At 32.9% G+C, this 17858-nt stretch overlaps 3 protein-coding genes across 3 annotated transcripts in view; 2 read left to right on the top strand and 1 right to left on the bottom strand.

Moving 5' to 3' along the window:
- Positions 1-220: 220 nt before the first annotated feature.
- On the top strand, positions 221-12315 carry LOC105567892. The gene is made up of 11 exons (XM_012023141.1): positions 221-462; positions 4181-4343; positions 4433-4603; positions 4994-5094; positions 5745-5880; positions 6638-6784; positions 8096-8266; positions 8535-8657; positions 8736-8922; positions 9060-9155; positions 12279-12315. The coding sequence occupies exons 2-11, from the start codon at positions 4221-4223 to the stop codon at positions 12305-12307; spliced, it is 1284 nt and encodes a 427-aa protein (XP_011878531.1). The 5' UTR covers positions 221-462; positions 4181-4220; the 3' UTR covers positions 12308-12315.
- On the bottom strand, positions 10677-14702 carry LOC105567893. The gene is made up of 5 exons (XM_012023142.1): positions 14481-14702; positions 13968-14081; positions 13630-13898; positions 12921-13087; positions 10677-12853 (listed from the first exon to the last, which is right to left on the bottom strand). Exons 3-5 carry the CDS (start codon positions 13874-13876, stop codon positions 12263-12265), a joined length of 1005 nt encoding a protein of 334 aa, XP_011878532.1. The 5' UTR covers positions 13877-13898; positions 13968-14081; positions 14481-14702; the 3' UTR covers positions 10677-12262.
- A 500-nt stretch (positions 14703-15202) lies between these two features.
- Positions 15203-17858, top strand: part of LOC105567889 (ectonucleotide pyrophosphatase/phosphodiesterase family member 5-like) — a 13042-nt gene continuing 10386 nt past the window's right edge. The window contains exon 1 of the mRNA XM_012023137.1: positions 15203-15548. Within this exon, the coding sequence (XP_011878527.1) occupies positions 15457-15548 (92 nt within the window). The 5' untranslated portion in view covers positions 15203-15456. The remainder of the gene's footprint in view (positions 15549-17858) is intronic.

Here is a 17858-nt window from a genome sequence, read left to right as displayed (position 1 = left end):
TTTTCAAAGGCATTTTACAATTTAAAAAAATAATTATACGAAATTATGTGGAAAAAATTCTTGACAATTTTTTTACTTACATATCTTAAAATGTATCTAGCTTCTTAATTAAAATTAAAAAGTAGCTAACACTCATTGAGGTCGGTTGACCTCTAACAATAAGCTGCACATTCAGTTGCGCGAACGCAATGCGCAAACGTATACCGCGATGCTCGTATACCTATATAAAGGAAAGTCTGGGTAACTCACTCACAGTAGTACGCAGTCCGCTATATAGTCTTATTCGTTTCACAGTTTTGCAGAAAGCAATTTCTAGAGCAAAGTTATTAATAAAGGACGTGTGGGTAACTTTAACATAGATTGAATTATTGAGAACGGATTGTTCTTTCGAATATCGTTGCGTGCAGCAATATCGCTGCACCATATTTGCAGCTTCTTGTCTTTACACACAACTTATATTTGGTGAGTACAAATACGATAAATAGTTGGGATAGATTTGTCAAGATGCGAGATATAGAATTTAATGTGTTATTGGTAATTTAACTTATTACGACCGTAAATGAATCGATTCACCTATGAAATGATTTGTTGTGTACTTTCTTAAACAGATTTGTATAATCTTTTAAATGTAAATATTTGTGATCTGTCCATATAATTATAGAATGATAAAAAACTGAACGAAAAAGAATAAATTAGAAAATTAACTTTGTAGTTAATTTTGATATTATAATGTTAAAATATGAAATATGAAATATTTACTCTCCTATTTCTGTTTGTTTTTTCAAAAAATGGCAACGATTCATAGCAAAAATTGCGATTGTGTAAAATAAATCATTAAATTCATCACAGAGTAAGTGGAATCACTCAGAATAGGAATTAATAACTTTACACAAGCGCAGTTACATTTCTTACATGTATCTTTTTTTTCAATTAATTCCTAATTCTAATTTAATTAAAAACTCAATTGTTCATATAAAAGCAAGTATAAATCTGTAAAATTATACAGATGTGTGTAGAATTATATAAAAATATACAATATAAAAATATGTATGGACATATTTTTCATGTATAAGTTTATATAGTACTATATACTCGTATTTATGTATGGTCATGCACAAAATTTTTTTTACCGGGATTTTATTGCCATGTTTATATCTCGCGTACGTGACACAAATGTCTTGTTCTTTATGAAATTGGAATGTTAGAAAAAAAAACAATTCGACGTTTGCAATTGTAACGTGACATATTTTTTATCCAACACCGAATGAATGATTGCAGTTACGTGGTTATCGGTGTACCGTACAGACAATTGTATACCTTTCAATTTTTTTGAGCATAACTAATTTTAAAGTGCTCGAATAAAAAATTTAAAAATTATGATGTACTTTGTCAAATTTCATTACCCTTCGTGTACATACAAGATGTACCTGTTATCAGGTGTCTACTGTAAAATTTCGAGCACATTCGGTGCACTTCGATGAAAGTTATGCTCAGAAAACCTAAAGGTGATATATAATACGTTTGGCCGGTACTGTACGCGAGTACAAGAGTATGTATAATACATGACGGAACAGCCACAAATATAAATAAAAAAATATTAATAAGTGTTAAACATTGCGGGAAGAAATGTAAATTTATAATATTACTATTTGAGTTGCTATATTGTTTCACAATTTACCATTACACATTTGTTTAATTTAATACGACATTTAATCGCAAGCGTCGATGTTTGTCACAAATGTTAAGCAGATTTTATCTAAAAAATTGAACTGAATTGATTAAAAGTATTAAGTAACGTTAGTTAAGTGTTTATAATGTTAATTAAGTAATGTACATTTAAAAAGTTATTAAACTTAATAACGCTATAAGGAATTATCTCTGTTATAAAGATTTATAAAAAATTTGTTCGCCCTTTTTTCTTTTTTTTTTTACAATAAATACTGCACAGTAGAGCGATATGATATATAAAAAAAAACTGCTAGCCGAAGGAAGTGGGTGTAAAGAACGTCACCTAATCAGCGAAAGTCATTTAATTCATATCAGCGAATATTATAAATATCATATTACTTACGTCAGATTTCCGGCAGCATTTCTTTAAATAGATCGCGTTTTATTGCAAATAAGTGACGCTATTTATAACAATGTTGCAAAAAAGTTTCATCAATTAATAATTATATCGAATGTGAACGTGGCAATAAAACTGCACATTCATCTATAGTTAATTTGCTGATTGGTTTCTCCTTAACGATATCTATGACCGGTATTCATAGTCAGATCTTATATTCAGGACCGTCTTGAATTCATCTAAAGATGCTGTATGGAACATTTCATTGGTTATGGAACATCTAAAGATGACCCTAAGACGGTCTTGAATATAAGATTTGACTATAAATATCGGCCTATGAATCTGAAGCTGATCGTGGACACAGGTCTTTACGGAAAACTCTACACAAAGGCCCCACTAATTTCATGCGATACAATATAAATATTTTATCAATGGATCAGTTTAGTCGACCTTAGCTGGTACTTGTTTAATAAATTAGAAATTAAAAATATAACGTGCTACGTTTCGACCACGGGTTTGGGTCCTTATCAAGCACAAATTCTAAAAAGGAACACACCAATAATCGGAGTTACACACTTATCATCGATACGAATAAAATTACAAATAAAAATTAAAAATTAAAACTAATTGTACAAAATTAATGTGTAAAATATGACGCAATCAAATATCACGTATACAATAAAAGATATGTGGTGTCGTGCTGTATGGGATATTTTAAAAATACATTACATTTGCACATACATTACAATTCCTTATTTTCTCTTCTCTTTTCCATACTGTTTCCTACAATATAGTTTGCTTTTTTCTTCGACTCAGTTTCTCCTCCATTCTTTCATCTTCCTGTTCTTTCTTCTCTCCTTCCTGTTCCTTCTCTGTTCTTTTTTCCACAACCACAATAAGAAATTACCACTCTCCCCTGCTTATTGATTCATGACGTCTAGACGTCATAAAGACATTGATGACAGAAGAGGGAGGTCAGAGTTGCTTAGTCCCTAAAAATATAATATCTATAATATCTATAATATCTTATAGTCTTCCTAAAATTTAATAAGTACCTTCAACATAATGAGTCTTGTTTTTTTCACGTTGGAAACGGTATAAAAATTCACACATTGTGTAAAACTATTGAGCTGTCTTTTATTTGTTTTTAATTTCTCGACCTAATATTTTAGTCAATCATGCTCCGTCATCTCTCTAATAATGTTCTCCGGTAGCAAACTCCGACACGAAATTTTTATAGCATGTAAGTCCATATATTACGAATCTCAACGGAAATTTCTGCATCTTTCTCTCTCTAACACTCTCATTTTTAGTATGTGAATATAACAACAATCCTTTCTACATCACCAAAATACACGCGAGTCTATGTACATGACTTCCTCAGGTAATACCTCTAACAATTCTAACTTTTGTAACTTAATATCTCGGACTTGGTTATATATTTTATTTATGTAATAATTTGTAATAATAAATTGTAAATCTTCAATTTGTATAGTCAGATCGCTTGAAATGGACCAAAACCCATAGTCGAAACGTAGCGATGCTTAAACATCAAAATTGCTAGATACAGTAAAAAAAATTGTATTTAAATAAACTATTATATAGCTGCCTGCTTTACTACAAAAATTATATTTGTAATATCTCCTGTTATACAAGACATGTGTAATAAGGTACACATACTTATATTAAAGTTTAATTTAATTGACTCCATTAAAAATTTTATTCTTACAAATTATAGGAACTTTGAAACTCAATCTACTATTATCTAGGTACTTGTTCAAAAAGGTGATATATACCATAAGGGTCTGAAACCCTTCTCCCCTCCCAAATAATCCTTCCGTCGCCAACACAAAGACGTCTTTAAATATCTTTTAGACATACACGTACTGTCTATATAGGAATCTTTTTATTTATCTTTCCTCATTCCTATCACATCCTTCAATATCCTTATATTATCTTTACGTTAAATATGTGAATACATTTTTTACCTTGTAACTGACAAAAACTCCATATCTTTTTCTATATATATGTAAGAATTATACAATTTTATTTTATTTCTTTGTAGGATACTTCAATAATATTTGTACAATATATAACGTAAATATAATTTTACAGTAATTTCAGATTTTAAAATCCAGTAACTTATATACGCGCAATGACGCAAGCCACAGATATTGATAGGTACCTAGTCGATGATACTATATTTAATCAAATAAACGCCAGATTTATAAGACTGGATTCGAATGACATAAGGCAACAAAATCCGCACTTGAAAGTGGTACTGTATAAAATTCTTTGTATTATTTAAAATTTAAATAATATTCTATTAATTTTATGTTGATATGTATGTTGTAATATATGCCGCAGTTTTTTGACAAGTTAACAAACGCTATGAAAGAGCATAGTCCTCTGTTTGCTAAAACATTTCAAAGAATTATTTGGGTTGGAAGTTATTATAAAGGCACTCGTTTTGGACAACCGGAAGAATACGATGTTAATTTTGTAATCAACCTGCCCTTTAAAGAAAAAGATATAGAGGTAGATTTTATTTTTAAAATTAATATATGTATATATATTAAATTACTGAAGATTATTCAAGTTTAAGAAAATGCGCTGAAGAAGAACCGAAGAAATGGTTCAAAACGTCCGTTCGTTTGATTTTCACTATTCTAGAATCGCTTAACTATTTGAAGTTAAATATATGCTGATTCAATATTATTTGTTCTCCTTTGTTATTTGACTCTTATAGCCTTTTTATATGTAATTTATATCACTGAGTCATTGTTATTTATTATTAATATAAATTATATTTTCTTTTCTATTAATAACATTTTCTTAACAATTCAGTAATTAATACAATTTCCTACGATAAGATCAACGCAAATAAAACTTTAATATTATAATTAATACTGATTGATTATGTTCCAGTTTACGACAGATCATTTTAAACCAGGTTTTATTAAAATACGCACAGTTTGGAGAGATATAAATCATCAGAATGTTTTAAATTTAGATCCGAAAGCATCTAAGTAAATATTGTATTATAGAAATATATTTACACAAGGGAAGATTTTTAACTCAAAAATTCAAAATATTATAAAACTTTGGCAATACTTAGCCTAGTCTTTACATGTGAAAAACTAATAAAATCATTACTTAACGAATAGTTATATAAGTGATGGATGTATGTGTGCCAAATATAGGATCTGATTATCTTTTGTTATTGAACTCGATGGCTAGCCATAATAGGCCTAGTTTACATCGTTCACTTGGTACACGTATCAAATAGTAAATAACTAGTAAATCAGTTTAATCATTGGCTGATCAGCTCAAATACACTACTTGTTACGCGTATCAAGTGCACGATGTAAACTAGACCATTAAATTATCCATTTTTATTAAAAGCTAACGTACCGCGTAATAAGAATATTGAAATCTTTATTATTACATTGCAATCACAAACTAATTAATTTTAATCACTAATATAGTATAATTTATTAACTTACGTTTGATATAAAAATGATTATGTCAAGGAAAAATCAAATTATTTAAAAAACCAGGGCGTTCTCTATGTATTGTCAAAATTTAATAATTTTTTCAATTTCCGAGTAAGGACCTTTTCTTGCGAAGTCCCCAATATTATAATTTACAAAATAAGAAAAGTCTATTTTCTGTTTAGAGAATTGAATTCCTTCATCGATGATGAATCGTATCTAAACCAAGAAAAATTTCGTACTTGGATGGAAGGAATTTTGACTAAAGTGGCCCACACTACTAGTGGACATAGTACAATTAAATTTCCTGATTTTAAACCAGTAAGTGAAATGTTAACATTATAGTTTGGCAACAGAATTAATCAGAATTGCAGATTAGTATTAATTGCATTTATACTAATTGTAAGCCAACATTTTAATACCGTATGAGCGTACACTCACAGCAGATTTGATTTCATTTTTGTTGATTCAAAGCTAAATTATAACCCGGTAAAAACTTTTTATGCATGAACGTAAACAAATCTATAGAATTATATAAAAATACATCAAATATGCCCCTACATATTTTTACATTGTATATTTCTATATAATTTTATACAATTCTACACAGTTCTGTATACTTTTATAGATTTTTATACATGCTTTTATATTAAAAAAATTTTAATGTTAAAACTGCTTATTTATAATTATATATAATTGTGTCCAATTATACAAAGTTATATATAATTATAAATACGCAATTTGTTTTTCTTTTAAAACATTTTTTAAAAGCAAGTATAAATCTATACATTATATAATATATAGAATTGTATAAAATTGTATAAAATTATATAGAAATATACAATGTAAAAATATGGATATTATAAACATATTTAATGTATAATTTATACATATATTTGTGCATGTTAACGCATAAAAAATTTTTATCGGGAATATACGAGCAAAATTACTCTCAACATAGTTATTGAAAATTGTCTCTCTCTCTCGGTATGTTACCAATATTATAGAATATATTAAAAGGAGAAGCTAAGCTAATTAATAAAGCTGAACTAATATTACATATCTTATCTGTGTTTAGACAGGGATAAGAAAGTCGGGACCAGCGTTTACACTAAAATTAAATTACGGAGGTAATATAACTGATGTCGACATTGATGTGGTTCCCGTTTTAGCTTATTCGACTCGTACTTTGCCACCGAAATGTTCGAAAATGGATATTTTACAAGTACGTAATAAAATCAAAATATTAAATTGAAGTAAAAGATTTGTCGTTTATATATGTATGTATGTTTTATTAGTTATTTAGTTATTAAACGTAATATAAAAAAAAGTTGAAAAAATGGTTGGAAAAATAGAACTTCTTTTAGTATCTATTAAAATATAGTCATTTAAGACTCCTGGCTCCTGCTGTAGTTGTCCTTGTTTAATGTCAGAAATGAAAAATGACCCGCTGAGGACAATTCTTGCGTGCCATTTTAAAATAAAAAAATATTTGTGAGTGACATTTCCTTTTGCCAGTGATTAAATAACAGAACAAGTAATATTATTCGGCCATAACTGGCAGAAATTTTATTGCTAAAAATATTAAGTATTCCAACCTGAGTTTGAACCTGTACCTCCCTACACTCTACGCGGACATCCCACCAATTCGACCATTGAGGCATGTGCTAATATTTACCGCAATAAATTTTGCAATGATGTTTCCGAATGTCACACTTGCGTACTATTTTTCGAATCTGAGAAAAAATATTTGGATAAAAACGCCAACTAAATGTGACATCGATGTCACATTCATTTTACGGCTGTTTATTAACTATCGAAGGAAAAGAATAGTTTTCGGACAATTTTATAAGTGTGCTAAAGCGATCTGAAATGTTTTTTCATTCAAATATATTTGAAAATGGAACGTAAGAATTCTCAGCGTGTCATTTGTCGCTTCTGACGTTATTAAACAAGGACAACTGCAGCGAGAACCAGAAATCTCAAAGTATAGTTAGGTTATTTGCTTATTGTTAGATACGTTTTTTATTTAATTAATTTTTTTTACCTGGTTTTTCTCTTTTTGTAAAAATGTTTGAACTTAATATTTGGTACTTTTTATTTAATATGAATTTAATAGAGAAAAACGGCAAATTGTAGCAATTCCATAGGAAATAAATTAAATACATAGCGTGTCTGTATTATTTGTTTCGCGTTTCACAGTTTGGTGAATGATGGTCTGCACTTCCTTTAAAGGTAAAAAAGCGCAGAAGCCGTTTTCGTAATTCACGACATCGTTTACGACGTTAGCGAAAAGTAATCTTTCTTCAAAATGTAGACATTAGATGCATATAGATTGTCTTATTGTTAGATATACTTTGATTATTTATTTCATCTAGTTTTTCTTGCATCTTTTTCGTCAAAATATTTAAACTTCGTACTTTAATTTTGTTTACAATAAAATTTAATAGAGGAAAAAGTAACAAATTGTTTACAGCAGTTCAATAGTTAAATAGCATGCTTCTACTAATCTCTTTTTTTACTAATCGTTTTGTAGTCTCGATCATATAGATATTGGTCCGCAGTTCCTAAACCCTTGAACAACGACAGTAGACCAGGTTACGGTAATTTCCATCGTTATTGGCGATTATGTTTTTATGAATTTGAAAAAGACTTGCTTTCTAACCATGATTATGGACGTGTGAAGCCTGTAATACGTCAATTAAAGGTATAATACATCATGGAGTAAGAAAATGTTATAATGTAACAAACAATTTATTTATAACTCTACGAATAAATTCTTAATTAATTTTGATACTCAATATTGTAAGTATCCTCTGAAATTAATTATATATTTTTATACTTTTACTTTCCTTAATAAATTAATGCGTGAAACTTTTTTATTTATCTCAGTATAATTTTTTGTTTTATTTTTATACTAACAAATAAATTATATAATTTACTTTATGAAATTATGTACATATTCTCTCTGTTAGAAACTTAGAGATACACAAGGTTGGACAAAGGTTGCGAGCTATTATCTTGAGACATTATGCTACCATGAATTTGAAATGTTCCATATTTCTCAGAAAAAATCACATACCTTCTTATTCTTCAAGGTAATATATTATTAAAATTCTAAATATTTTTTATACCGAAGCAATAATAATAAAATAGTAACAATATTTATTATGTAGATGTTGGAAAAGCTTCGCGATGCTTTTCACAATCATTGCATAAAATACTATTGGGACGATGATCTCAATTTGTTGGAAAATATTGGACATGACAAAATGAAGAATATGGAGGGTAGAATAGAAAGAGTTTTAAAAAACATCAGGAAGACTATCAAAGACGATCCGTATGCAATAGCGGAATGGGTTTGTGAGTATTTTTTTCATGCTTTAAATAAGTGTAAATTAATGTTTTATATGTAACCATAAATTTAGTCACTTTTACTATGCATTTATAAACATATAAAACTCAATATCCCAATATTTCCTATAAATTTTTGGTTCTAGTGAATACTGATGAATTGAAGAGTTTGATAATTTACATGCAACATGAGAACATGTCGGCACAACCGGAATTCGAACCGGACACACCGGAACCCGCACGTAAGTGTGTGTGTGTGTATTACATATAAACTTCATTCTAAATAAATTCTTTTAAGAAAAGAGTTTATCATTAAGTTACTGTTAAACTTACGGAAGCTACTTATAAGATACCAGCACCCCGGTATACATGCACCAAACAATCGTCAAAAATCGCCTATTATTAGTGGTGTACAACTGAAAAGATAATTTTATCGAAAAAAGACGAAAATGTACATACACTAAATCTTCACGTAAAACTTTGTTTTCACAGAAACAACGCATCGTAAGGGATTACCGATAACAAATAACCTTATATTCGTCACGTTTAAGGGAAATTCTGGTTTAGAGTTAAAACAATTTTAAAAAATTGATTTTGCATATTTTTGTTGTACATCTCAAAAAGATGTTCTTATAGTATTTCGAAAACCGAAGTATTAACGAAGTTATAAGCCGTTTAGCAGCCGTCCGATAAACTCCAGGCAAAAATCGAAATGCGTACGAGTGTTTAGAGGACACATAGGTATCCAAATAAAAGAAAAACATGATTTTCTACATACACAATGTTTAGGCGAACATAGCCAATAAAACAATAATGAAAGTTTTAATGCAATCTGATGACTTCTCACGCCGAAACAAGTGTATAGTGGCTCGGAAGTCATTAAATCTTGTACATACAATTAGCTGCAGTAATTTTTAACGAGGACATCGCTATTTTAATAACAAACACTGGGAACAGTTATTCGCCAGCATTGTAAATAATTTGCTGATTATGTGAACAAATAGTGACTCGGGCGTACAAAACTTAAGAGCGCTGAAGCTATAAGACTTAAGAATCTTGTATGGCCAAAGCAACATAGAAAAATATGCCTTTTATGAAGAAGTGGAAGGCATTCTATCAGTTTAAAAATAACAGATTAGCTAGAAATATTGTAAGTATAAGAAAACAATACTCGAAACTTTAAACATATTTTTCTCGAAACCGCGTTATTCATATCCTTTGATATCCTTTTAAGAACTCAAAAACTTACAATTGGATTGGTTTTAGCTTATAGGTAATTCAAAATAGCAATTATATCTCTATAAAAAGTTAATAATAAACTTTTTTTGCAAAAAAGTGTAAAAAATACAACATTTAAAAATGTAACTTCTTTCAAACAAGTTTTTCTTTAGAAAATAATTTTTTATCTGGATCGATGTTCCTTCTAAAAAGACATTAATAATAAGTAAAAAGATATCTCATATTTATATTTCAGATCACTCGAACAAGCGCATGAATGTTAACGTTAAATCGTGATCGCACGCGACACCCTGTGCGATACGACGCAGAACTCGGCCAAATCTATATAGAACCTATTATAAAAATTTGTACTTCTTTATTAGATGTCTATCAAAATGTCCCTAAAAGTTTAATTCAATTACAGTTATAGCTTTCACATAAAATCTTAAATTTACACTATCTGTCAGGACTTGAGACCAGAATTTTCCCTTATATATAAGAAATCCCTCCTTATAATTTATTTAAATATAACGATATAACAATGATTTAAAATTGAACATTTTTATTCGCATTTCTATGAATATAGTAAAGTATACACATACAATACATACACACATGTACACAGAAATGCATTATCTCGATAAAATGATTAATTTGTTGCACAGTTATACATATAATATAAAAACATTTTTGTTATCTTGTCATCTCTCCATTAAATTTACAAAAAGATAAATGCATATCTATTACAAAAAGAAATCACATTAAATATCCAAAGTTAATAATGCTAAAAAAGATTGTTTTTGTTGTTATTAATTAAAACTCCTTTGAAGAGGTACTTTGCAAGACAACTTTTATTAGCTATTAGAAAGAGTGATGGTGACTAATCATTCATTGAAGTATCCTTAATTAGTATTCTCGTATTTTTCATACAAGATACATGTACCCAACAATAAGTAAAAGTCACATAAAATTTTAGTAGTAAACATGGGCTATTAAAACTTAACAGTGTTTTTTTTACATTTTTTATAACAACTATATTTCTACAAAACATTAGTATCCTCTTGTTTTCTCTCAAATATTTTCTATAAAAATATTTAAAAAATTTCATTTTCTATATTTTCTATAAAAATCAAAATATTTTCTACAAAAATATTTGAGAAAGAGGAAAATATATATGTATTGCAATATTATCACTTATTGAAGATTAATATTCTATTTCAAATATTGAACTAAAAGTGCGAAGCTTTATGCCAAAGTTTGATATTGTACATTTTCAGATTTAAATGTATTATTTATCGTTTTACATTCGTTATATTTAAATCTGTTTACCAATCTATGAGTAAAAAGATTATTCTCATTTTTTTACTTTACAAATGTTGCACACAGTGAAGGGTATTAAAATTTGTATATATGCTGTAAATAAGCAACATACACAATTGTAGAGAGTAATTAGGCAACAAAGCGCGCTCGGAATTAGATCGCGCTGTTATAGAGAAGACGTTGTTATTTATGAATGGAATTGATATTGCATTTTTACAATGCAACTCACATAAAAATCAGATGATAGATTTTTTGTATTATATAAAAATATCACATTTTAAAATTAATTAACGTATAAATTAGAAAAACACATTACGAAAGAAATCCATCATTAGATTTTTCGTCATCATAAGCTTATCATTCAAGCAAATATCCGAAATTACAATCTTTTGTCTTTCTACAATCATCAATCAGTCATATTTTATACTCGTAAGTCTTAAGTCAATTACAACAACTAACAATTTCCATGAATTCTTTTAAATTCATAGTTTTAGGAAATGGTGATGTTACAAAATTATAGCCATAAATTAGCTGAAAATATCAATTTAAAGTTCCTAAGATGAAAGATGATTTAAGGTTTCTTCTGTTTAATGAATTATTTATGTTTACACATGCACTTAAAGCATATAATTCCTCGTTCTACATTAGCCATCAAATTATGATAATTACTTATTTTTAATTCAATGTGGGCAGAGGAATACACATTTGATATTATCTGAAATTTTATAGACATTAACTTTGCATTCCCGATAATTGTATATATTATTTTAGGAGCTTTTCATTAATTTTGTCGTCATTTAATAGTGTTGTATCATGTTTTTTTGCAGCAGATCAATGGAATTGCGTGATTCTGTGACCACTCAAGAAAAAAGTCAGAAATGTTCATGATACAACGTATCATAGCAAGACAATCAGCCTCAGCTGAATGATTGTACGAGAAGTTCGAACCAAACATATGTTCGTAAATGTCACCGAGTTTCAAACTAACTGGTTTCTCACGTTCAAAGTTCAATCTCTTCTTCGGGAAGATTTTCTTGAACGGTCGCTGCGGGGAGATATTCTCCAGCATCATTATTTGATTCTTTGGTGTTTTTTCATTCACCTCTTGTATGGGATTTTTCGACGATTGGACATCAACACCATTACTATACTCCTCTACTGTTTCATAGTTTATAACTTTGGCATATTTATCACAGGGAAGCATTGTTTGCGCAGTAGACGTGGTTGCGATAATTTGGGGCTCTTTCTCTGCCACCGCCATGTCCACATCCAACAGCGAGTCATTGTATTCATCGCTCAACAAATTTTGGACTGCTTTTGGTTCCAAGTCTCTCTTACAATTAATAAAGAAATCTTGGAACATCCTCCACGTGTCAATACATAGTATTTCATTGTCAAGTATCTGTAAGGACCAAGTACTGTCAAATAAAATGAAAGATTATGAAAGAGCTAACTATTGTATAAATAACCTTATCAATATGTTCAAGTTCCCTCAGGAATATCGGATAATCAAACCCATTGCCGTTATGCGCTGCGAAGCAAATTGGTGGTGTGAGGCGTTTCAAGAAGTGCATTATTAACTCATAAATCCCATTCTCAAAAGGTTGCAGTAGGTGCATATCCGCGTTGTACAGCTCTACAAAATCATAAAAGAAGAGTTGAGAGTTACTTTATAAAAGTATCCAGTTAGAGTTAGTTTTTTTTTCAGTAAAAATGTAACTAGTTACAGTTACAAGTTACCAACTCTGAAAAGTAACGCGTTGCAATTACAAATACTCAATCAGTAACGAGTCGTTACTTTGCAGTTACTTTCTTGAAATAAAAATATCAAATGTATATTTGAATTGTAAAGCGCCGATAAAGGCGTTTATGCGCAAATGCAAGGCCTAATGCGATCTATGGAGGTTTAAAATATGTACAAAGTAACTATTAATGTAACTGAGTCAAGTTACAATTAAAGATGACGAGAAAGTAATGAAGATAGAGTTACAAAAAAAAACTAGCTAACTGTAACTTCGTTACAAGTGACGAGTTACTTTCCAACCCTGCATAAAAGTATTATATTAAGTATCACAATTACAGAAATACTAAATAATCGTAGGCCGAGTTGTGTACAATTTAGATCTTTTTTTCTATCTTCAGTCGTTTACACATTAATAGACTAATGAAGTAACTCACTTGTCAGGTCCTCCACATTCGGAGGTATGACCTTCCGTGGATTAACCGGAAGAACCAGCTTATGCAAGACTCGTGGCAAAGAGTGTTTGTCGCCATTGCAAATTGACTCTCTCGAGATGGCAATTAGAGCGATCTCTGTAACTCTCGGCAAGACGGTACCTTGGATCAAACCAGTTGTCTCCAGGTCCAAGAATACAAACGTCTGAATTGCCATGTCACTCCCTCGATGCTCTTTTCCGCTATACATTCAGTATTGTCTGATAATCTACCTGCAACTACATCAGTTATAATCGCAGCAAGTAAACAACTTTAACTCTTTAAAATCTTATCTTACGCACCACAGAGCATCCAGCGAGGACATTTTTCTTTTTCGTCAGAGATAAAGTTTATGTGCTACGTGTTTTTCATCTAGCGTGCGACATTATATCCAGCCAAGTCTTCATGAAAACGAGCTAAAATTATAAAATTTTTTTTCTTTCTCTTTCTCCTTTCAACGCTTAATTCCGCATCAGCTTTGGTCTGAATGCGGAGAATGCAACAGAACACGAGCACAAGAAATTGTCCCACACAGCAAAGTATATCTGAAGCTTGACTCAACTATCTCAGTGATATCAGAGGAATTTTCGCGCAATCAGATATCTGACGTTCTAGACATTTTCAAGATATATCTCTTTGATACATTTTGTTGTGTAGGAATTTGTGTACGTTAAGAACTTTTGCGATTACAAGTGCATTTATAACAAATTACGTTATTGTTTCTCTAAAAGGCTACCGCATGAGGTTATTTAGGTGCAACGTAAATTTCACGTAAATTTGTAATACAAATATAAAATTGATTTGATCTCTCATACAAAAATTTCATATCTCAATTTTCTTTCACAGCTGAATTCTTCGTATTTTTCATTTTTGCTCGTTCATTCTTTAGCTTCTTCCACTCGGTTTCACGGCCGTTCAGTCTTGCTTTTTATAATCTAAAATGTGCCTAATATCAGAAAGAAGTTTGAGAGTCTCCTATTTTTATCCAGTGACTGAGTTCTTCGAGCTTGGCCCATAGACTTGAAAGAACAGAGTATAGACTGCCCGTTACGTAAGAGGGACAGGGGACTGAGGTCGACCACAGGTCGACATTAGAAAGAGAGAGCATAGCATTAACCAGAGAGACACCTGAGAGCGGCCACGCCGGCGTTTTACTTGATACCGTTTTCGCTCGGCTGATTCCAGCGCCTTACGCCCATTTTCATTTCTGGAACTATTTCGCTACACCCATTTTCGAGCACTGCCGATAAAGTCACCATTTGGTGCGTGTCCGTGCTACACCCATTTTCGAACCGGGTAATGCAGTGCCCAATTTTGATTGTGTTCCGTACGTGCTGCATGCATGAAGTGTCGATGGCTGCGGTCAAGCTGCCGCTGCAAACGCTTCGAAGCGTTTCTCCTCTCTTTCTGTTTTTACTGAAAGAAAAGAGAAGACGAATGCTTCGTAACATTCGAAGCGACAGCTTGACCGCAGCCTTCGTCGCACAGGTACGTCGAACGCCGAACGAAAAAAAGAATCCACAGCATCACTTGATCACCGGCACGGAAGGTAACGAACGTTGTTTCCGAGTCTTGAGAATCCGTTCAGATTTGCTCGCGTACGTTGAAACGCCGAACGAGACACAATAGACGATCGCGCACCAGCCGACGCGGAAGGTAATAACTTTAGTAATAACCGTAGGTCGTTTCCGAGTCTCGAGAATGCGTTGGAAGCGCGCGCTCAGTTGCGCCGCCGGCCGACAAACTTCTAGAACGATTGGTTGATTCGCAGGGAAGCTTTGTCCGGAGAGAATGGCGTTCGGCGGCTCGACCGGCCGTGCGACGCACGAAACACGTCCTATCGACTCGAGATCCCGCGGGCGACTGACTTCTAATTCACCTCGGTACGTACGTTGAAACGCCGAAGAAAAAACAATAGAGAATCACGCGTTAACTGAAGTGGAATGTAATAAAAACGTTATTTACGTTACTCGGTGTACGGTCAAGGGCACGCGACGGTGCGGCGGCTCGAGCCGCCGCCGGCCGTGAGCCGGCGCGCGCGACTGGCTGGATCCGGGGGGCTCGCCGCGCGCGCGTCCAATCGCGCGCCGCGGCTCGTCGTGCGGCGGTCGGCGGCTCGACCGCGCGTAGCGCGCACTAGGCGATTTCGGTTAGTACGTGTTCACGCCCGCCTCCGTAGCTCGCGCGGATTTCTTTCTCGCGCGTAAAACGAAGTTCGATTACGGTGATTCGCGAACTGAATGTGTGCCGAACATTCCGTTTCTTCTCGCGGCAACCGGCAACGAGCGGGACATCGTCGCTAAATGTGATAAACGCTGGACGCCGACGCCGGACGCTGTCGCTGGACTTTCCGACCCGCCGTCTCCCCCCCTAGCCATCCCTTCCGTACGTATTTGGCGGTTCGCGAGTTTTCCGTATTCGGCGAGTGAGTTTATTTGTGAGAAATAAGTGATTTGAGGCGAGACAGATCCGAATCCTGGTCTTTAATTACTCGCGCGGACTTCCGTGTCTCCCATTTTGTGAGGTTTCCGTGAACTCGTGTCGATTTCTCGCGAATATCATTCCTCGCGCAGTGCGTGCAATAATGGACACAAATCTCGTGTGAAAAGTGAGAGATCTTGAAGACGCCGTGCGTGAAATTGACAGTTAATCGATATTCGTCGTTCCGCCGTGCATTTTGTACGGTGAAACGGTAACTCGCGTCTTCTACTTCCGTTTCCATTTCTGCTTCGAGCGAGTAGCTTGCGCGGGACGAAGCTGCAATGAGTCTCTCGTTGAACGTAGTCGTAATTGATTGCCGATTGTTCGCGAAAGGAGGAAGAGGACCAAGTGCGCGAGTGAGTGTTAGGCTGATGGCAGAGAACAATCCGTAAACGCTTAAGTCTGTCTCAGTCGTAGACGTAGGGCAGAGCAGAGAGAAACGTAAGTCGTATACAATACCTAACCTTTCGCGGTTACGCGCGCAACGATTCGCGAGTGTATCAAGTTTGTCGGAACGAGTGCGTAGCGGCTGCGTCGGTTACGGATCGAGAGACATTGATCGATTGCGAGAAAAAGGACGAAGAGTGGATGTGTCGCGAGATTCACTCGAGGCGGAGCCGTCGAGACGAAGATAATGGAATTGCGAAGTGTTTCGTTGCGCCATTCGCGGCCGGTTGCTCGCTCCGCCGTATCTGGATTTGAATATGGCCGTTTTTTTCGTGCGTCGTCGCGTTCCGTGTCGATTGACAATTTATCGCTGACTGTTCGCGAAAGGAGGAAGAGGACCGAGTGCGCGGGTGAGTGTTAGTGCTAGTGTTGTGCTTCGAAGGAAACCAGCGCAGCCGGCGATACGAGAGGACAGCCTGAGTGGAGGAGGAGGCCTGAGCAAGGGCATCATGCATCGGCGGAGCAACCTTGCGGTACTTATCTTTCATTTTGCGCAAACGCGATCTTTTTCGCCGTTTCTTTTCGAGTCATATTGCATAACTTAATAATTAGGAGAAAGAAGTAATTCGAGATTTTATTAAAGTTCGTTCCCGTGAATTTGTTCGAATGACGTTTAATTATTTGAGTATAAATATTTTATTGACTAGAAGGTTCATTACGCGTAAGAAATATATTTTGAAACTTTGCTTTTTTAACATTATTTGAATATTAATTTTATGTTTGTTTGTGCATTACAGAATCATCGTAGCGACGTTGCAGTTATAACTCCGCTGTTGCGCGTCAGTGTTGGTGAGTGATGAATTAATTTTTATTATTGAGGTAACGGATCTGTTGTAGATTAGTTGAATATACATACTAATGATGCATATATGCATTTGTTAATAATGTAAAGATAGCAAATAGAAATATAAAGCATTTCGAGCATCCGTTACCTTCAAATTGATAAGTTAAAACAGATTAGGAGAAATTTAATCCTGGATTTTACAATTATATATCTTTTGTTGCCTAACTTAGTGTGTATACGAGAACGTACTCTTGCACACACTACGTACAAAGGAAAAATTGAGAATACCATGAGAATATGTTATATTTATTAATTATTTTAATTAACAATGTTATTTAGTCAATCAAAGTTTATTTTATTCAGTACATGTGTACATTATGTTATTTTTATTACTATATTCTCGCAAATATAGTGTGACAAAGGAAGAAAATTATAACGATTGAGATATAGACTTTTAAAGTTACTGCTGTCACTTAAGTTT

This window comes from Vollenhovia emeryi, unplaced genomic scaffold (genome assembly GCF_000949405.1).
Source record: "Vollenhovia emeryi isolate VEMERY1.0 unplaced genomic scaffold, V.emery_V1.0 DF939133.1, whole genome shotgun sequence".
Taxonomy (NCBI): Eukaryota; Metazoa; Arthropoda; class Insecta; order Hymenoptera; family Formicidae; genus Vollenhovia; species Vollenhovia emeryi.
The sequence above is the reverse complement of the archived record's forward strand: the minus strand, read 5'-3'. Positions and strand labels throughout refer to the sequence as shown.

Coding starts and splice junctions, on each gene's coding strand:
- LOC105567893 (XM_012023142.1), bottom strand. CDS start 13,876: ATGTATAGCGGAAAAGAGCATCGAGGGAGTGACATGGCAATTCAGACG. Junction 13,088..13,629: donor GAATGTGGAGGACCTGACAA/GTGAGTTACTTC, acceptor ATGATTTTGTAG/AGCTGTACAACGCGGATATG. Junction 12,854..12,920: donor AACTTGAACATATTGATAAG/GTTATTTATACA, acceptor TGGTCCTTACAG/ATACTTGACAATGAAATACT.
- LOC105567892 (XM_012023141.1), top strand. CDS start 4,221: ATGACGCAAGCCACAGATATTGATAGGTACCTAGTCGATGATACTATA. Junction 5,095..5,744: donor TTAGATCCGAAAGCATCTAA/GTAAATATTGTA, acceptor TTTTCTGTTTAG/AGAATTGAATTCCTTCATCG. Junction 6,785..8,095: donor CGAAAATGGATATTTTACAA/GTACGTAATAAA, acceptor ATCGTTTTGTAG/TCTCGATCATATAGATATTG.